The sequence below is a fragment of the Coregonus lavaretus genome (assembly GCF_964263955.1).
Source record: "Coregonus lavaretus genome assembly, chromosome: 25".
In the NCBI taxonomy this organism is placed as follows: domain Eukaryota; kingdom Metazoa; phylum Chordata; class Actinopteri; order Salmoniformes; family Salmonidae; genus Coregonus; species Coregonus lavaretus.
Window position 1 is genome coordinate 14,371,309 of NC_140012.1, and position 22,235 is coordinate 14,393,543.

A 22,235-nucleotide genomic window follows, 5' to 3' on the forward strand; every position below is an offset into this window, starting at 1 on the left:
GAAATCCAACTGTGATGTCCAGTTTCTAAACTGGGGTGGTGGGTGGGTGAATGGTTTAAATTCCAAACAGCCAGAAACAGATTATCTACAAACTAGAGACATTCTAGCCATCCAGGACCTCTATACCAGGCGGTGTCAGAGGAAGGCCCTCAAAATTGTCAAAGACTCCAGCCACCCTAGTCATAGACTGTTCTCTCTGCTACCGCACGGCAAGCGGTACCGGAGTGCCAAGTCTAGGTCCAAAAGACTTCTCAACAGCTTCTACCCCCAAGCCACAAGACTCCTGAACAGCTAATCATGGCTACCCAGACTATTTGCACTGCCCCCCCACCCCATCTTTTTACGCTGCTGCTACTCTGTTAATTATTTATGCATAGTCACTCTACCCACATGTACATATTACTTCAACTACCTCAACTAGCCGGTGCCCCCGCACATTGACTCTGCACCGGTACCCCCCTGTATATATTGCCTCCCTACTGTTATTTTATTTTACTTCTGCTCTTTTTTTCTCAACACTTTTTTGTTGTTTTATTCTACTTTTTTATTAAAAATAAATGCACTGTTGGTTAAGGGCTGTAAGTAAGCATTTCACTGTAATGTCTGCACCTGTTGTATTCGGCGCATGTGGCCAATAAAATTTGATTTGATTTGATTTTGATTTGATATTTCGATAAAATATGGTTTCCTGCAGAGACAGTAAAGTTTCTCCCCCTCAGAGCAGAGATCTCCAATACCCTTCCTGGGCACACACAGAACGTGCAGGCTTTTATTCTAGCCCAGCACAAACACACCTGATCCAACTAACCATCAAGCCCTTGGTTAGTTGAACCAGGTGTGTTATGTAATACTTGGCTGGAACTAAAGTGTTGAACGTTTTGACACCCTGTGGGTCCCATACAGAGCCAGTATGCAGGAACTGCATACGTACAGAGGCAGCTGAGCGTCCAGGCCCCCGCTGGGCCACAATGGCTCCTGAGATGGCCTTGATCCAGCTGTGCATCTCCTCTGGACTGTCCGACTACAGAGGAAGGAAGAGGGGTCACAAAGAAAACAGAGAGAGAGGAATAGGTTACTGTGTGCCAATGGCAATGGACAGTTACTGTATCTCTTCAAGGGAATTCAGTCAATATATTCAGACATTATCTGGAGAAAGAAATTGTCTCACCTGTATGTAAAAGGTCCTTGAGCTAGTGACCACTTCAAATAGATTGTCCCTCTGCATTAAGTCACTGGATAGAAAGAGATGACACCACTTTCATTCATATTCAAACATCCAGTAACGTAAATCACTGGGTGTGAATGTAAGAGAGTGCATCGCCATCGAATGATGACAGTAAGCCAATTCTGTGAGTCCATATCCAACATTTACTTTTCTTATCTGTGAGGACGCTACAGTTGTCAGCCATGTCTGTGTCCCAAATGGCACGCTGTTCCCTATATAGTGTATATTGTCCCTGGTCAAAAGCAGTGCACCAAATAGGGAATAGGGTGCCATTTGGGACACAGCCCACGTCTCCCTCCCAGCCCTATCACCTTGGCACTTGGTCTGCCAGTGTCAATAGCCAATCTGTCTAGCTCAGTGACTAAAGAGTAAAAGACACTGACCTCTGCTTGCACTCCTGAACTTTGTGAACCTCTTTCAGCGGGATTACACGCAGTGGCTCTCTCTCCTAAGAGAAAGAGAGAGAAAGAAAGAAAGAGAGAAAGACAAAGAAAGACAGCGAAAGAAAGAAAGACAGAGAGAAAGAAAGAAAGTGTGAGAGAAAAGAGGAGATAGCCACAGAACATGTTACACCATCACAATATATAATTAATTCGACACAAGCAACATGACATAAACAAAACACAAAGTGAAGCCTAAGGCTAATGTAACGTGACAGCACCAGAGCTAGTTCCTGATGTGCCTTGAATAGAGAGGACAGGCTGAGAGGGTAGGAGGGGAGTACTCACAGGCCTAGCTCTGATCCAGGGCGTTTCGTCACGCTTGCTTTTTAGAGAGGCTCAGCATCAGCAAGCTGCACGTAACACCCTGGACAACAGCTATCACAGGCCTAGAATGAAGCTATGGGACAAAAATGCATCCACTGTAGGACTAAACTGAGGACTTGCCTCATTTTCCCCATCTGCTAAAGGTTCTAGGATTAAGCATATGATTATTGACAATAGGCTCTCATTGACATTATGCTATATTATTAGGAACATAACAGGATCCCTGCCCACCTGCTGCCAACCACCCATCCATTCACCCACACACACACAGCTCAAAGCTGCAGAGTGAAGCCTAATAAAGGGGGAAAAGGCAGCGGAGAAGGGGGCCCGGGTCTGATCCTGGGGTAGATAATTGCCTTGTGACGGAGACACAGGTCGAGTCTTTAATTGTACGCAATTCTTTCCCATCTTGCTAAACCACTAAGCAGGAGTGTGGAGGGTAGTGTTACACAGGGCAAGCCCCCAGAGACTCTGGCAGAGAGTGCCAAGGCAGCACACAAACACGAATGCCGAAGCACACACCCACACACACAAGAACACAGGCTGGGACATGCTACTCTGTCTACACGTGGAGCACCAGGAATGGAATTCACAACGTGCTGAGACAACAATCCCCAAAGGTAATACCCCCGTCCCCCTATAACCACACACACACTATGAGATTACAGTAGGGCATCAAAATAGGTGTGGGTGTGTTAATGAGCTTGTCTGGATATGTTGACGTTGCAAGCCCAGGGACAATCAATAGCTCAACCCCATCATTATCTCTATAAGAGACGTATCTCTGCATGTCTTTGGCAATGGGATAGAGGCATTAATGGCATTTTAGTAGGAGAGGATGGAGAGATGAAGTGGTCTGGACAGAGAGTACACACTCAGGCCCAGTGTTAGGGCCAATGGGAGACAAGCTAATTCCACTGCAGCAGCACACTAACCACTCCTAACGGAGGAAAAGAGGCAGACAACTTGTCCCTCTTGTCTGAACTTGTTCTCTACCTCTCAGATCATGAGAGAGGAGGTGCAGAACGTGAGAGGGACAAACAGATCTATCAACAATCTAGCAGTCATTTAGCCACAGCACAGAATATGAATGCTAAGAATCTAACCTTTCCCTCATAGAGGAGAAATCAAAACCAGGCTTGTCGATTTGGAAGTCCTATTTATTAGTAGCTGTGCCAAGAGCTTTGGGAGCCGTGAACAATGCACAGGCCTGGAGTCAGCTCTTATCTGATGTGTGTGTGTGTGTGTGTGTGTGTGTGTGTGTGTGTGTCTGTCTGTCCAGGGCTCTAGGGGTCTGTGAAACACAGGTGCAACACAAAGACGAACTGCTGGCCAATGGGGTCACACAGCTCCTTTGTATTGTATTGTGTGTGTGTGTGTGTGTGTGTGTGTGTGTTGGGGCAGGCGGGTGGGCGGCTCAAGGACATTTTATGTGGAGAGTGTGTCACCTCGCTCACAGTCGCAGAGATGGAGAGGAGAGAGATTCCCACTCACCAGGTCTGACTTAAAGTAGCTGACCGCGTTCTCCTCCAGTAAGAAGTATCTCCTCTTCCAGTTTTTCATCTGCGGAAGAGAAAGGAAAACATTTGAAAGCCATATACAATTGGCTAGCAACATTTCCAGCACCTCCAAATCCATTGACTTGCAAAGAATGTGGCTAATTGATAGCTATTCTGATATTGTATAGGACCACTGCTTGCTTTAGAATGGCTGGATTACTGTGGTTAATATGGTCTATTTATAGGAGATAAGAGAAGGTACAGTAGGTTAACGGCAGGACAACAATGAGGGATATAATTCACCCTCAGCACCCTGGCTTTGTGTCCCAAACATCTGGTCAGAATCCCGCTGCTTTCTAACTCATCATAATCCTACACAACAACAAACACACAGCGCTGGTAGTATTAAATGCTTGTAGCTGACAGAGAATATCTCTGAGCCTGTGGTGTATTCATTAGGTACCACACAGAGGAAAATGGACAGAAACAGGGAGCGACTACCTGGACTTGTCCAATAAGAAACACTCATTTTCATTTTCTGTGCAAAATGTTTTCCACTGCATTCCTTTATGAATACGTCCATGGTCTGAGTGTAGGCTGCTACAACAGCACTCTCGCCCCTCCCCCGAGAGAGAGTCCTCCTCTACTGTCTACCTACCACAGCTCCCTGCTTGACACAGTATCCAGCCTTGATGAGAGCCTGGTCCTGTGCCCCCCGCCCCAGGAGGTAGGGCAGCTGGCTGTGGGCCTTCCGCAGGTTCCCCCTGTCTGCTCCGTTCTGCCCCCCGTTGCCCTGCTCCTGCACCACAGGGGAAGAGGGAGGACACACACACATAAGTGTACGAAGTATGAACATACGCGCGGGGGTATCCTTTTTAAAAAAGGAGCTCAAGGAGCTCACCATTTCCCATGACTAAATAAAAGTTAATATAATAATAATGATAATACGCACATGCACAAGCAATCAGGCACGCCAACGCACAGACACACACACACACAAACAGACACACACACACACACACAGAATCAGATGTGTGTGGGAAAAGCCCCCCACTACATCTCCAGTGACTAGAGATGTGTGTTAACAGCAATCAATAATGAGAGAATTAACTGCCTGTTTCATGTGTCAAGCAGAAGTTGAGGCCAACTTTTGAGGCCCGATGCACCGCCACCACCCACACAGGAAGTGACATCATAGACCATAGCTTGTGCATCTGGATGTGAATTTTCACTTTCAGCTACTATTGACTGGCTACACACCAGCTACCAGCACAAGACAGGATATGACTTGAACTGCTCATGGCTCATACATACCAGAAAACAAACCTCAGTCAGTGGAACATTATATTAAATGTCTGTCACTGTCTGTCTAGCTAGCAGATGGCCTGATCCATGGACACTTTCAGACAGACCATCTATTTACAGTGCATTCGGAAAGTATTCAGACCCCTTGACCTTTTCCACATTTTGTTACGTTACAGCCTTATTCTAAAATGGATTAAAACATTTAAAAAATCCTCATCAATCTACACACAATATCCCATAATGACAAAGTGACAAAAGGTTTTAGAAATGTTTGCAAATTTCCAATATATACACCTTATTTACATAAGTATTCAGACCCTTTGCTATGAGACTCGAAATTGTGCTCAGGTGCATCCTGTTTCCATTGATCATCCTTGAGATGTTTCTACAACTTGACTACGTCCACCTGTGGTACATTCAATTGATTGGACATGATTTGGAAAGGCACACACCTGCCTATATAAGGTCCCACAGTCGACAGTGCATGTCTGAGCAAAAACCAAGCCATGAGGTCGAAGGAATTGTCCATAGAGCTCCGAGACAGGATTGTGTCGAGGCACAGATTTCGGCAGCATTGAAGGTCCCCAAGAACACAGTGGCCTCCATCATTCTTAAATAGAAGATGTTTGGAACCACCAAGACTCTTCCTAGAGCTGGCCGCACGGCCAAACTGAGCAATCGGTGGAGAAAGGCCTTGATTAGGGAGGTGACCAAGAACCCGATGGTCACTCTGATAGAGCTCCAGAGTTCCTCTGTGGAGATGGGAGAACATTCTAGAAAGAAAACCATCTCTGCAGCACTCCAGCAATCAGGTCTTTATGGTAGAGTGGCCAGACGGAAGCAACTCCTCAGTAAAAGGCACATGACAGCCCGCTTGGAGTTTGCCAAAAGGCACCTAAAGGACTCTTCAGACCATGAGAAACAAGATTCTGTGGTCTGATAAAACCAAGATTGAACTCTTTGGCCTGAATGCCAAGCGTCACGTCTGGAGAAAACCAGGCACAGCTCATAACCTGGCCAATACCTTCCCTACGGTGAAGCATGGTGGTGGCAGCATCATGCTGTGGGGATGTTTTTCAGCGGCAGGGACTTCTTTTCCCAGGATCGAGGGAAAGAAGAACGGAGCAAAGTACAGAGAGATCCTTGATGAAAACCTGCTCCAGAGCGCTCAGGACCTCAGACTGGGGCGAAGGTTCACCTTCCAACAGGACAAGGCCAAGACAACGCAGGAGTGGCTTCACAGCCAAGACAACGCAGGAGTGGCTTCGGGACAAGTCTCTGAATGTCGTTGAGTGGCCCAGCCAGAGCCCGGACTTGAACCCGATCGAACATCTCTGGAGAGACCTGAAAATAGCTGTGCAGCGATGCTTCCTATCCAACCTGATAGAACTTGAGAGGATCTGCAGAGAAGATTGGGAGAAACTCTCCAAATACAGGTGTGCCAAGCTTGTAACGTCATACCCAAGAAGACTCGAGGCTGTAATCGCTGCCAAAGGTGCTTCAACAAAGTACTGATTAAAGGGTCTGAATACTTATGTAAATGTAATATTTCTGTTTTTTTTATACATTTGCAAAAATGTATAAAAACCTGTTTTTGCTTTGTCATTATGGGGTATTGTGTGTAGATTGATGAGGGGGAAAATGTAATCCATTTTAGAATAAGGCTGTAACGTAACACTATGTGGAAAAAGTCAAGGGGTCTGAATACTTTCCAAATGCACTGTATTTACCTGGTTAACATGGCTGAAATCAAGTTACTTGTAACTGTCCGAAACCACACTTGACAGATTTGACTGAACTGTTCCAAGCCACAACTGAGCAGATGACCTTCTGTTTAGGATTGCACATTTTCGGTAACTCTCCCAAAATTCCAGAAATGTCCCACTTTTTCCAGAAATCCTGGGTGAAGGAATCCTGGATATCCTGCTTATTCCTTCTTGATTCCAGGAATATTCCAACCGGGACTTTTGGAAAACATGATAATTTTATTAAAGTTACTTGAATTTTTGCAACCCTACTCATGTTCATATGAGTGGGCAAGGTTAGGGTTCGTTAATTGCTGGGCCAGACTGGTGATCCTTCCTTACCTGTGTGGCAGTGATGATGGGTACCCCTCCTATGATCTCGGTCTTATAGGAGATCTGCTTCATGGCACCCAGCACCTCCTGAGGCATCTCTGCACTGGGCTGGCCATCCCCCGACTTTGGCACCTGGAATATTACATTTACATTTTAGTCATTTAGCAGACGCTCTTATCCAGAGCTCTCCAAATACAGGTGTGCCAAGCTTGTAGCGTCATACCCATGAAGCGACTTACAGTTAGTGAGTGCATACATTATTTTTAAAAAAAATCATACTGGCCCCCCGTGGGAATCGAACCCACAACCCTGGCGTTGCAAACGCCATGCTCTACCAACTCAGCTACATCCCTGCCGGCCATTCCCTCCCATACCCTGGACGACGCTGGGTGCCGCCCCATGGGTCTCCCGGTCGCGGCCGGCTACAAGAGCCTGGATTCGAACCAGGATCTCTAGTGGCACAGCTAGCACTGCTGTGATACAGTGCCTTAGACCACTGCGCCACTTTAAATAAACATAAACTCCCAGAGTGCATCAGGAGCCAGGAGTCCAGGACCAGCAGAGTGGACAACATGCTCGAATACCTTGTTAGATGTGTCCCTCTGCAGTCTCTGTAGTGATATGATGTACTCCCTGCCTGCTTGTTAGTGTATTTTCCATCAACTCTAGCCTGGGGGCTTCAGAGAGCCACTGCTACACTGTGGTCATTGATTGATGTGTGTGTGTGTGTGTGTGTGTGTAGCCCGCAGGCATCCCCCCCCCCCACTAGTGCTCCTGCTAAGGCCAGGGCTCACACTCCAGTGCACACATACACAGTCAAACATTGACAGCCATCTGTCTATTAATAGCAGTGTGTGGCACAATATATGGAGTGTGTGTGTAGTAGGGCCCCCTGTATGCCCGACAGTGTGTGTGTGTTTGTGTATGGGACCTTGTTGTGTAACAGTGAGACTGTTTTTTAGTCTGTCAGCAGCAGGATATAACTCAATAAAGACTACAACACTGTATTGAAGTCTCTTCAAACTATGCGTACCGTGAATTTATTATAAAGTTTATTATTACGTTAATATACTCAACGCCCAGTCCCTTCCCCATACATGGATGTGGTTGAAGAGGCATTGGAGTGAAACATCCTCTCCACTGAATCTTTGTGAAAGCTGATCCATAGGCACACAGTTCTGTTCTGTCCCTGCACTGCCTTTTCAAAGGGAGAGCGTTATTTTCAGAAGCCCTCAAATCTGTAGAGACAGTCCATGACTCACAACACTCGCATTCCCCTTTGTCCTGCCTGCTCTGGTCTGTGTGTGTGTGTGTGTGTGTGTGTGCATGCGTGCCTATGTGCGTGTGTTTGTGCAAGGCAAGTGTGTGTGTGTACGTGCCTGCCTGTGTTTGCTTGCATGCGTCTGTGTGTATGTGTGTATGTGTGCATGCATGTATGCTTATTATTATGTATGCGGCGGCTAGTCAGAGGGGAGGGAGAGGAGCAGAGTAAGCCACTCTCGCTGTTCTGTCCCTCGGTGATGCACTAAGGGAAATGATCCCCTGTCCAGAGGGGTTTGGATGCCTTCTAGGAGACAGACATGGGCTCCTGGACCCAGCAGACCATAACACTGTGTGCAATGAGCGTTTCATAATGTATTTCTCTCCCCTGCTGACTTGACAGTAGACACATGCGAGGTATGCCCTGTCTTGTCATCCTCCTCCATCACACCCTTCTTATTCTGTAAACTTCTACTCACGCTAGCTGAAATGGGATAACACATCCTCATTCTGAATAACAGATCCTTTCCAGAGGGGTTGAGATGGAAACAGTCTTGTACTACAGGAGGTGGCACTGTATGGGTTGTGACAAAGTGCTACAGGTGATGGGGCAGGGCACTCACTGTGATCTTGGTGGCGTTGTTGAGCACGTTGACCCACTCTACCAGATCCTGCTGATCATTGGCCTGGAGGTAGAACTTCCTCATACCGGCATTGATGACTTGGGAGAGAGAGGGAGGGAGAGAGTGAGAGAGTGAGAGTGAGAGTGAGAGTGAGAGTGAGAGTGAGAGTGAGAGAGAGAGAGAGAGAGAGAGAGAGAGAGAGAGAGAGAGAGAGAGAGAGAGAGAGAGAGAGAGAGAGAGAGAGATAAAGGAGGGAGGGAGAAATATAGGGTAATAGAGAGAGAGAGAGAGAGAGAGAGGGAGAGAGAGAGAGAGAGAGAAAGAGAGATTTGCGGTCAGTTTTCAAAAAGGGAACAGTAGCAGTTCTGTCAGTTAGGCCCATTGGGAGAGTTGAACTATGCATCTCTGTAACATATTTCAACTAGTCTGACACTCAGAGAATATAATGCTGTTTACAGTGCTCGACTGAATCCCAAGTTCAGAATCCAGAGAGAACTTTCTATGCATCCCAAATAGCAACCTATTAGTCCATGGGCCAGCATAAAAATGTTTGATGGTATTCAAATATGATAGCCACTCCAAAATATTCACTTTTTTGGTTTTTCACACTTTTCTATATCTTGTTGTATGGGAGTCTATGCAATAGAATGCTCACAGGCTGATAAAGGAATGTTGAGACAAGTTGGAATGTAAACATTTCCATTGAAAATGACCGTTTCAAACAACAATGGAACATTGTATTGGGTGGATCACATCTTAAAAACCATGGAATTTGGTAAATATTTGCCATCAGATCTAATGATCTACCTAGACTGACTCATCATTGAAGCAATAATGTTACAAAAAGCAGAACTACGTAATTGTTTTAGGGAAATTCGTCATACTGAGAAATAATACAAGTCCAAGTGATCCAAATCTGGTAGAATATTAGTTTTATAGTTGCCATGTGTAATAGTCTGTTGTATAGCAATGGCCAGCATGTTAAAGGTGTGCTCTGTCATTTGTTGAGTTATCCCATCAAGTTAACACAAAGATTTAGGTAAACATAAATGATCTCTAAAAAGGAACATTGGCAATTATAATCTCTTCTGTCCCTGACTATCATGATTTTTAAATGATGCTCTCTAACCTTACAAGTTATTTAATGAAATATGTTACCTAATCATTTTGTAGCCATTAGTTCAGTGGCTGGTTAACAAATTTAATAGAAATTATGCAATTGGTGATTAGAAAAAATCCAGCCTTTTAGCAATTGGACCATTGCTGATGCCCTCGACAACCCCCAGCAGCAACTAATCAATACATATTTCAGTGGCCCTATAATAAAATATACTATTTTCCATAAACAGTGTAACTAGACACCATCTATAAAGGCTATAAACCTAAGGCTTTAACACCTCACCAGCTATGTAAGTTGATGGCCTCATCATCAGGCGGTTTGCTAGAATGTTATGTTGGAATGCAGTGTATATGACAGGATTGAAGACAGATTTATATTTAACAATATGGAATAATATTGTATATCATTATAATCACTACAAACCAGTGAAAGACCCTTTATTAATATTATAGATCCATTGCTAATTACTTGAAAATAAAATAAAATATAGAAATTAGGGATGTAAATACGGACTAAAAACAGAGTTTTGGGCACATTTTAGGAACAATTTTGCTAATATTTTACAAAGATTATATATTTTGCAAACCTGGCTAAATTGGTTGTGTTAACTGCATAACTATAATATACACTACCGTTCAAAAGTTTGGGGTCACTTAGAAATGTCCTTGTTTTCGAAAGAAAAGCATTTTTTTTGTCCATTAAAATAACATCAAATTGATCAGAAATACAGTGTAGACATTGTTAATGTTGTAAATGGCTATTGTAGCTGGAAACGGCTGATTTTTTATGGAATATCTAAATAGGCATACAGAGGCCCATTATCAGCAACCATCAGTCCTGTGTTCCAATGGCACGTTGTGTTTGCTAATCCAAGTTTATCATTTTAAAAAGGCTAATTGATCATTAGAAAACCCTTTTGCAATTATGTTAGCACTGCTGAAAACTGTTGTGCTGATTAAAGAAGCAATAAAACTGGCCTTCTTGAGACTAGTTGAGTATCTGGAGCATCAGCAATTGTGGGTTCGATAACAGGAACAAAATGGCCAGAAACAAATAACTTTCTTCTGAAACTCGTCAGTCTATTCTTGTTCTGAGAAATGAAGGCTATTCCATGCGAGAAATTGCCAAGAAACTGAAGATCTCGTACAACGCTGTGTACTTCTCCCTTCACAGAACAGCGCAAACTGGCTCTAACCAGAATAGAAAGAGGAGTGGGAGGCCCCGGTGCACAACTGAGCAAGAGGACAAATACATTAGAGTGTCTAGGTTGAGAAACAGACGCCTCACAGGTCCTCAACTGGCAGCTTCATTAAATAGTACCTGCAAAACACCAGTCTCAACATCAACAGTGAAGAGGCGACTCCGGGATGCTGACCTAGGCAGAGTTGTGTACCCTATTGTTAAATCAGCAATAGCTAGGCATCACTGTTTAGACTTTTCCTAGCTTTATGTAGAGTTTGGTGCACTCATTATGAAGGTATTTTGCGAAAATGGGTTACCTGTACATAATGCATTCCTATGGGATTTTATATAGGGTGCAATGCACAGGGCAGGTTTCACATCACATTTCTTGATGTTTCGTCCACTCAGTGTATTTGAAACATCTACAAAACTATTTCGGACAGCTTTTTTGGCATATTTGTACCACAATTCTGGTAATATTTGGCTAAATACATATAACTGACATGTTTGGGCGATCATTTTGGGTTGTCCTCATTGTAACACATGTTAAGCCATTATTGGTCTTATTACACCAATTATTTATGCAGTTCCTTCCCATTGAAATGAATGGCTGCCATCTTGAAAATAGGCTGCTGGGACTGATTATAGACAAAATCGATGATGACTCTATATAGCAAAAAATTACTTCCCCAATGGGTCTCCATTTCTGTGTGAAATTTGGTGTAGTTATCATCTAGGGTACCATTTGTTAATAGAGCACATCCCAATAGTGTCCATTCTGGCTCAATATACCCCAAAATGCATACATGTATGACCTTTGGTATGACCTTTGACCCCCCAAGGTGGGCCCATAGAGATGTCATTACCATTCCAGTTGTTTCATACCTTAATATGAGTTGAATTATGAAGTTAATAACATATCAGATTGCCTTAGTTTGAGAAGATTGTTCCCTGATAATACAATATTGCATTTCTTACCCTGATCCTGTTGGCCCAACTAAGGGTCATAACATAATGCAGAGATTTTAGCTACCTCCACATTTAGCTACCTCCGATAAATGGCTATCATACCAAAATATATCCCATAGACATGGACCTTAATGAAAATCATTATTCGACTTTGCCACCCCAAAGTGGACAAATACGTGAAATGTGGCCCTCTCGCCCATGCCTTCAGAAAGCATTCAAGTTTCAAGTGTTAATGTCACGTGCACAAGTACAGTGAAATGCTTTCCTGCAAACTCTAAACCGAACAATGCAGTAATCAATAACAATGTAATACTAAAAATAACATAAGAAAAAAGTAAGTAAGGATACTATATTATACAGGGTCAGTCAGTTCGAGTACCATATTTACAATGTGCAGTGATACTGGAGTGATACACCCCTTTACTTTTTCCACATTTTGTTGTGTTACAAATTGGGATTAAAATGGACTTAATAGTATTTTTTTTTCTTCAACGATCTACACAAAATACTCTAATGTCAAAGTGGAAGAAAAATTATAATTATTTTAAAAGATTAATGGAAAATAAAACACTAATATCTTGATTAGATATGTTTTCAACCCCCTGAGTCAATACATGTTAGAATCACCTTTGGCAGCTCTCTAAGAGCTTTGAACACCTGGATTGTACAATATTTGCACATGATTCTTTTTTAAACTCTTCAAGCTCTGTCAAGTTGGTTGTTGATCATTGCAAGACAGCCATTTTCAAGTCTTGCCATAGATTTTCAAGCCGATTTAAGTCAAAACTGCATCTAGGCCACTAAGGAACATTCAATGTCGTCTTGGTAAGCAATTCCAGTGTATATTTGGTCTTGAGTTTTAGGTTATTGTCCTGCTGAAAGGGGAATTTGTCTTCCAGTATATATTGGAAAGCAGACTGAACCAGGTTTTCCTCTAGGATTTTGCCTGTGCTTAGCTCTATTCCGTTTATTTTTATCCAAAAAAATGACCTAGTCCTTGCCGATGACGAGCATATCCATAACATGATGCAGCCACCACCATGATTGAAAATATGAAGAGTGGTACACAGTGATGTGTTGTGTTGGATTTTCCCCAAAACAAATTTCTTTGTATTCGGGACAAAAAAGTCAATTTCTTAGCCAAATTTTTTGCAGTATTAATTTAGTGTGCTATTGCAAACAGGATGCATGTTTTGCAATATTTTTATTCCGTACAGACTTCCTTCTTTTCACTTTGTCAATTAGGTTAGTATTGTGGAGTAACTACAATGTTGTTGATCCATCCTCAGTTTTCTCCTATCACAGCCATTTGAATTGAAGTGGATTTATCAAGTAACATCAATAAGGGATCATGGCATTAACCTGGAACCACCTGGTCAGTCTATGTCATGGAAAGACCATGTGTTCTGTACACTCATATCTGTCTTCCACCTTCCCACTCAATGTCTCAGTTTCTCTATGCGCCTCACAATGCTTCACCAGAGCACATCAACCCACACACAAATGCACACGCACACACACACACACACAGGGCCATATGTTAGACTCAGTCAGGGCTGAGGTAGGTTAACCTCGACATACAGGTAGCTAGTCCTGAGACTGCAGTCACAACACGAAGCTGTGTAGTGGCGGAATAGATTGATGGGACTATTGGGGGAGGAATCCAAAAGTGGATCTGGATCATGCAAATAACTAGGCAAAAAATAGGAAAGCGCGAGACCCCCCTACCGCCGCCCAACCCTGACACTCCCCTCATCCAATGACATGCTTGGGTCGAGCCAGCGCTTTGCGGTCACCGGCGGGTCATCCTACCGCTTCCTTCTATTGAGTGTGGGGGAGCTATACTCCTGACTGGGGCCGCTGAGGGACAAACGGCCTGTTGAACAACAGCAAGTCATATAGGAAACTGTCCCATCCAAACCCCCGCAACGTAGGGAGGGAGGAGGGTAGGGAAAGGGAGACTGTGTAAGGAGGGGACAGGTGAGCAGTGCATTTACTGGCTACCATCTATGAGCTGTATGGAGACGAGACGGGAGGGGGGGGGGGGGCTTACCTCATCCACCTTAGTGAACAATCTAATTCTAGTCCAATTAGTATGAAGGGGCCCTGAGAGAATGACACTGAAGACACCAAGTATTGTGTGTGTGTGTGTGTTTGTGTGTGTGTGTGTGCGTGTAAAGCACACGTTAAGAGGCCCTGGTTTCTCGTTTGAATCCCCTGGGGATGAGTTGACAAAGCCCCCTACAGTTTGTCTGTCCGTTCTACGTTGATGAACAATAGCTGAAGGTCAGGGGTCTCCTTGCTACAAGCCTACCCCCAACCCGCCAACGCTCCCTCCCCAGTGCCCCCCACTGCTTCCTCCTTCACAGCCCCCTCAGACAGCACAATGCCACCAACCAGTGCCAACCTTAAGAGACAATACTTACCACTGCACTAGCCAAAACATGCAGTACTCATACACATATAAACCACCATCAAGTGTCGCAAACTTTTGGTTCTTGGATCACTGTATCAAATTCAGAGGTTGTAGGACTTACCGAAGCAGAACTCTGCCTTTGGTCGCAGTTTAGTGGCATCACTCACCTAGGAGAGAGCGTGATAGAGAGAGAGGAAGACAATGAGTGAAAGTGGGCCAGATGTTAATGTTTCCCCTATATGCATTTATCAGCGGCACCCGATCGCTGCTAAATGCACACCACCGCTGTTATTTATTTTCAGGATAGAAAAACAATTTCAGTGTAACCTTAAATGACTAAACAGAAAGTATGTAGAATATATATATACCTATATATTGTTTAATAATATAATCTTTAAGAACTATAAAACCCCATAAATAAAAGCTAGACAGTCAAGGAGAATTAAAAATAAATAAGAATTTAGGAGTATTTTTGTCATGGCTGGATTACTGACAGGGCACGCAGGGCACATGCCCAGGTGCCCCAATTTGCTTTCAAACTAAAAAAAAATGTATCCGCTCCATGGAAACATTTATAGAAGTATAGGAAATGAACTGAAAAACTGCACATTTTTCTCTCTGCCACCAAATCCGGACTTATTTCAACTGCGCCAATGGGCTGACCACGGCCATTACTACCCCCACCCCTCCCCACGACTGTTGCCACCACCAAATAAATAAAAAACTAGGGGAAACAGTGGATGTTCACACCTAAGACTGTGGTTTGCCATGTCTGTGTCTGTCAGACAGGATATAATTGGACAACTTGACTGACCTTGGAGATATAGGAGAGTTTGAGGGAGCCAACATGTTCAGCTCCTTTGGGCAGGTTCTAAACATGAGACAGAGAGAGAGAAGAGAGAGAAGGATTGAGAGAAATTGTGAGATTGCAAACCTGAAAACAATGTAACAAAGTGCTTAAATAGGACAGTGGTAGAAAAGGAAATCAAAGGGACAGCTAAAGAAGTTTCAGAGGAGAATAGAACTTGAGTGACACAGAGTCTGAAGACCGTCTGAGAATCAAAGAAATTCAACAGTGATGAAGCATTAAACTTTTAGCAGGTCTTGGAGAAGGAGATGGAAACTAAACTGAATTAAATAATTCAGAGCCCAGGGCAGCATCAATAAATGATATATTTTTGGGGGGCATGACCAAGTATGTCTTTGTACAATTATTCCTCACTGAGCTCCCACTCCCAACCAAACAAGATGACGTGCATTTAAATGGCTGCAAAGCAGCATTCTCAGGAGAGTGTTTTCTGTTTACACCTATGTTTGATTGATTGGTTAGCATCTACATCAGGTTTACAAGATTTGTATTCATATTTTTACTCGGTCGGGCTTCGACCTCGGTATCACATAAACATACATAAGACATGGAAGAATGCATATAATTGCAGGAAATTAGCTTTAAAACAGCAAAAGAAATCTCTGCCCCATGCAAAATGTGTAGAATTGCCGGAAATTAGCTTTAATAATATGCCATTTAGCAGACGCTTTTATCCAAAGCGACTTACAGTCATGCGTGCATAATTTTTTTTAACGTATGGGTGGTCCCGGGGATCGAACCCACTACCCTGGCGTTACAAGCGCCATGCTCTACCAATTGAGCTACAAAGGACCACTGCAACATTTTCTCTCCGCCAGCACGAGTGGTGTGAACAGTTTGGGGTCGCATGGGTTGCGAGGTGGGGGTTTGTTACTAAACCGATAAATTACATTATCCATCCGGACCTTTGCCACCAAGGAAATTTGTGTGACCGGACCTTCTCAAATAGTACCCCTGCTATAGAGCACTACTCTCCTATCATACTGTGCCAACTGTAAAGCAGCTATACCTTATATAGCAGGAGCGTAAAATGCCAGGAGAAGTTCAGAGATTAAGTTGCTCATGAGCCGGTCATGAGACCTACACACATCACAAGAGATGGTAGACGGACGAATGGACCAACGGACGGCTGGGCAGACCTGTAACTGGACTCGGTTATCCCAGACGTAACATCATCGCCCCAGCGGATGACACACACATTTCTTCTTGATGGCTCAGAGTGGTCTGGCCAGACCAGACAGATCAATCCAGTCCAACACTTTATGAGATTAGGTCAGTCCAAACACAAGCAGCTATTCAATCCATCCTACTGCTACTGTCCTACTACAGTGCATACAGTAAGTACATGAGTCCGTTTCAGCTGCTGCCCATTCAAGTAATGACATCAGCCTAAATGCATGTGTTAAGCACACAGACATTATAGAATGATGACTGTTGAGGGTAGTGAGAGCATCATAGCCCAACTCATGATATCCACTGCGAAATGTATGTAGTCAAGAACTACACCTCCCAGGGTGTGTGTGTGTGTGTGTCTGTTCTGTGTGCATGTGTCTGCATCTGTCTGCTTCTGTGTGTGTGTGTGTACTCCCCTGCTGCCCTACCTGTGGGTTGTCCATGTACCACACCAGGCTACCCTCCCTGGTGTCCAGGATGAAATAGCGTCGGAGGAACTTGCCGCTGTTCTCATTCTCCTCGATGTCCAGGAAGCCACAGATCCGGTTCTGCCGATCCACGTAAGGCATCTCCCCGCCTCAGTCTGCTCATTCCACTGCTGCTAAGGAGGGGATGATGAGGAGGCGAGAGAGAGATAGATGAGAGGAAGAGAGTAAGAGGAGTGGGGGGGGGGGGGGGGGGTGATAGAGAGAAAGAGAGAGGAAGTGGAAGAGAGATAGAAGAGAGACAAGAGGGAGAGAAAGCAAGCAGGAGTCAGAATCGGTCTTTCAACTAAGCAGCCAAAGAAGCGATAAGTTAGTCTAGTCTACAGCTGTGGTCAACGGTACACGGCTACTACACCATTCATACTCTTTATGGGACAGTCACAGTCAACACTCCCTTCCCTCACTCCCTCCCTCACCAATGACAGAGAGGCACGGCTTATCCCTGATATGAATACAAGCGGGCAGATTTCACAAGGGGCTTAGGGAGGGTTTATAATGCCATAAGTCAACATTTCAATGCTGGCTACAGAGAGAGCTGGAAGGCTTATGCTGCTTACACTCCCACTCACCTGTAGCCCCTTGAATCCCAGATTGCTCCTTTAAATGTCATGACACTGATGAGTTCAACACAAGCCCAACTCTCTTTATAATCTCTCTGAAAACAAAGTGTTTCTTTCCATACATTATACAAGAAGCGCAGGAAAAACAGGTCATCTAAATGTTACTGTGGTAACATTCAGTGACCTTCTCTACTTTCCCCAATAGGTTAGTCGAACTAACTACGGCACGACTTTTCCCTGCATAGTCTTTGTCGCACTGTATAAAGATTCAAAAAGTGCATCTGCTGATGTTCTCAACGGTATGTTGAAGATTGGGTTCCCTATCAATGCATTGGTTTTAAAATGACACTGAAAATACCAGAGGCTGTTCAGACCAGGGTCGTGTTCATTAGGCACCAAATGGAAGACAACAAACCAAACAGGGATGGACTACCTGGAACTGTCCAATAAGACACGCTCATTTTAGTTGCAAAACATTTTAACATGTAGCGTGCCCATGAACACGACCATGGTGAGCGTGCTGTATTGAGGCCATACAGGTGGGGTAGAGTATATGCTCTCCCAGTAGTGTTGTGTGCCAATGTGGCCCTTTATAGCTTAAAGTGATGCTCCAGAGATTTTGTATAATTTCAGCCAGTAGTTCTGAAAGTAGTGCTCACGAGCCAAAACAGGTCCCAGAAAATTGTGCACAATTGTTTACTATGTCATCCATTTTGTATGCTATGTCACCTCCTGCAAAAATATGTACAGTATATTTTAAAAAATGCAATTCAAATTCGTACAATAAGTTACGGATTTGTAAGCGCTTAAGATCCAGGATTGCATCTTCAACTATCTAAAGCCTTCAGACATCAAAGGGCCCAGGCCCCTGAAGCCCCAGCTCCTGTGGTGTTGAGGTAATGGTGCTGAAAGCTAGGCCCGGCCATGCACGCATGCACACACCAACGCCGGCACACAGACCAACGGTCCACATTTCCTGCCGCCTGGGTCTGTCCAGGGGGAGGAAGTGAGAGCGTGGCTGAGGCATGGGACTATTTACAAACAGGCCGCTCCGCTCCAGTGCGAGGCTCAGCTGGCTGGATGGCATGCCCCCAGACTATGGGATCTCTCCAAGGCCAGTTTCCCATGTCGCCCTCCCCCGTCAATCAGGGTCATTGGGGAACATTGAAGTTGAGCCTGAAGCGTTGGGGGAGCGTTTGGTGTTCAGAGGGGCGGCTAGGTAGTGAAGTGACCTCTGGCCCAGTGGGAATAACTAACACACAGCGTTAAGGTTGTGGCTCAGGGGTTCAGGATGATGCACAGGAACAGCACTGCTGGATAAGTAAGCACACTGGGATTAACATACTTAGCCTGGCCAGGTGCCCTGGAGATCCCAACACACACACACACACACACACACAGGCCGCAGGGCATTTCAGGGCGCGTTCTCAGAGCATGCACAGAACAGCTGGCAGGCATATTCACAGTAATTTTCAACCGCTCCTTGTCCTAGTCTATAATCCCCACGTCTTAAACTGACCATCATCATCCCTGTTCCCAAGAACTCTAAGGCCTCATGCCACAATGACTACCGCTCTCTTGCACTCACATATCTAATCATGAAGTGCTTTGAAAGACTGGTTATGACACACATCAAATCCATAATCCTAGACACCCAAGACCCACTCCAATTTGCATACCACCCCAACAGATCCATAGACGACGCAATCTCAATTGCACTCCACACTGCCCTCACCCACCTAAATAAGAGGAATACCTATGTGAGACTGCTGTTCATTGACTACAGCTCAGTGTTAAACACCATTGTCCCCTCCAAGCTCGTCACCAAGCTTAAGACCCTGGGACTGAACACCTCCCTCTGCAACTGGATCCTGGACTTCCTGACAGGCCGACCCCAGGGTAGGCAACATCACCTTCGCCACGCCGACCCTCAACACGGAGGCCCCACAGGGGTGTGTGCTTAGTCCCCTCCTGTACTCCCTGTTCACCCACGACTGCGTGGCCACGCACGACTCTGATGAGACCGCCTACATCGACAGGGCTTCAAGTTCCTCGGTCTCCAAATCACTAAGGACTTAAAAAGGTCCACACACGTGCACAGTCGTGAAGAAGGAGCGACAGCGCCTCTTCCCCATCAGGAGGTTGAACAAGTTTGGCATGGGCCCTCAAATCCTCAAAAAGTTGTACAGTTGCACCATAGAGCGCATCTTGAATGGCTGCATCACTGCTTGGTATGGCAACCGCCCTAGATGTCATGGCGCTACAGAGGGTGCAGCCAGCCCAGTACATCACTGGGGCTGAGCTCCCTGCCATCCAGGACCTCTATATCAGGCGGTGTGAAAGGAAGGCCCGGAAAATCGTTAAAGATTCCAGCCACCCAAGCCATAGACTGTTCTCTCTGCTTTCGCACAGCAAGCGGTACAGTGCATCAAGTCTGACACCAACAGGCTCCTGAACAGCTTCTATCCCCAAGCCATAAGACTGCTAAATAGCTTCTAAAATGGATACACAGACTATCTGAGTTGACCCTTGTATTTGCACACTCACACGACACTACAAACTCACGCACACTGACACGCCCACACACAATTTGCTCACATACACATAACATGCGCACACATTTATACTGACTCTACACACACTCACAATCATCATATACGCTGCTGCTACTCTGTTTATCCTATATCCTGATGCCTAGTCACCTTACCCCTACACATATCAACCTCTATCACTCCAGTATCCTTGCATTGTAAATATGGTACTGCAACTGACCCTGTATATAGTATGCTCACTTACTTTATCGTGTTCTTATTTCTTTTTCTCGTGTGTTTTTGTTCTACCTTTTGTTATTTTTAGTACTACATTGATATTGATTAATGCATTGTTGGTTTCAAAGCTTGCAAGAAAGGCATTTCACTGTACTTGTTCACGTGACACTAAAACTTGAAACACAGGTCTGTATAGCAGCAGTGTCCTGCACACACAGGTGAAGCTAATGAAGGAAAAGCTCAGTGCATGTGTGTGTGTGACTGTGTGTGTGCATTGTGGTGAGGAAGCAGAGGCATGTGTAGTAAGATATAAGAGGAGCGCTCAGTCATTCTCATCTCCCAGACACTCCTCTGAGGTTAGCGTGTCGAGAAGACAGGTCGTCTGAGGCGTTGTGGACAGATATGTGAAACCATAAAAACATTCCATGGGCCTGTCATGCCAAATAGTGTCCACTTGCCAAAATATGTCCACCACAATGGGATTCAAGCTGTTAGCGTCCGTTGCTATATCAACGGTGTGATGCGCTAATGCTTCTAATTTGGTCGATCATTACAGCCAAAATTATGTTCTTTTCATCCCCAGTATGTAAACATGGCTGTTTTCCGTAACAATTTTCACTTGGCACACTGATGCTCCTTGACAGGCTCTCTGGCTATGGGCCTGAATGCTAACAGCACATATCCATTAAAGCTCTGGTGTTAATGGATCATTCACTGCATTCCCTGGGCCATACACTCAGGATGCACTCTGAAATGGCACCCGATTCTCTAGATGGTGCACTACTTTTAACCAAGGGCTGTGGCCAAAAGGAGAGTACTATAGAGAATAGAGGGCCATTTCGAATGTACCCTCTGCCTGGACGAGTCCTGCACTAAGCTATTAGACTGGGTGCTTTTTTCATATCTACAGTGAGGGAAAAAAGTATTTGATCCCCTGCTGATTTTGTACGTTTGCCCACTGACAAAGAAATGATCAGTCTATCATTGTAATGGTAGGTTTATTTGAACAGTGAGAGACAGAATAACCACAAAAAAATCCAGAAAAACGCATGTCAAAAATTATATAAATTGAATTGCATTTTAATGAGGGAAATAAGTATTTGACCTCCTCTCAATCAGAAAGATTTCTGGCTCCCAGGTGTCTTTTATACAGGTAACGAGCTGAGATTAGGAGCACACTCTTAAAGGGAGTGCTCCTAATCTCAGCTTGTTACCTGTATAAAAGACACCTGTTCACAGAAGCAATCAATCAATCAGATTCCAAACTCTCCACCATGGCCAAGACCAAAGAGCTCTCCAAGGATGTCAGGGACAAGATTGTAGACCTACACAAGGCTGGAATGGGCTACAAGAACATCGCCAAGCAGCTTGGTGAGAAGGTGACAACAGTTGCTGCGATTATTCGCAAATGGAAGAAACACAAAATAACTGTCAATCTCCCTCGGCCTGGGGCTCCATGCAAGATCTTACCTCGTGGATTTGCAATGATCATGAGAACGGTGAGGAATCAGCCCAGAACTACACGGGAGGATCTTAGAAATGATCTCAAGGCAGCTGGGACCATAGTCACCAAGAAAACAATTGGTAACACACTACGCCGTGAAGGACTGAACTCCTGCAGCGCCCGCAAGGTCCCCCTGCTCAAGAAAGCACATATACAGGGCCGTCTGAAGTTTGCTAATGAACATCTGAATCATTAAGAGGAGAACTGGGTGAAAGTGCTGTGGTCAGATGAGACCAAAATCGAGCTCTTTGGCATCAACTCAACTCGCCGTGTTTGGAGGAGGAGGAATGCTGCCTATGACCCCAAGAACACCATCACCACCGTCAAACATGGAGGTGGAAACATTATGCTTTGGGGGTGTTTTTCTGCTAAGGGGACAGGACAACTTTACCGCATCAAAGGGACGATGGACAGGGCCATGTACCGTCAAATC

General features: G+C 44.7%; 1 protein-coding gene across 3 annotated transcripts in view; it reads right to left on the reverse strand.

The window, feature by feature from the left end:
• Positions 1-22,235, reverse strand: part of LOC311101037 (pleckstrin homology domain-containing family A member 1-like) — a 35,022-nt gene that overhangs the window by 3,900 nt on the left and 8,887 nt on the right. For 2 of the 3 annotated variants that reach the window (XM_084142055.1, XM_084142056.1), the window contains exons 2-11: positions 16,914-17,083; positions 15,259-15,315; positions 14,566-14,611; positions 8,758-8,855; positions 6,884-7,006; positions 4,150-4,290; positions 3,487-3,555; positions 1,609-1,673; positions 1,169-1,232; positions 932-1,021 (exon numbers count right to left, since the gene is read on the reverse strand). In XM_084142055.1, the coding sequence (XP_083998181.1) occupies positions 932-1,021; positions 1,169-1,232; positions 1,609-1,673; positions 3,487-3,555; positions 4,150-4,290; positions 6,884-7,006; positions 8,758-8,855; positions 14,566-14,611; positions 15,259-15,315; positions 16,914-17,054 (894 nt within the window). In that variant the 5' untranslated portion in view covers positions 17,055-17,083. Of the gene's footprint in view, positions 1-931; positions 1,022-1,168; positions 1,233-1,608; positions 1,674-3,486; positions 3,556-4,149; positions 4,291-6,883; positions 7,007-8,757; positions 8,856-14,565; positions 14,612-15,258; positions 15,316-16,913; positions 17,087-22,235 lie in introns of all 3 variants that reach the window. The other variant, XM_084142054.1, reaches the window with a different exon arrangement.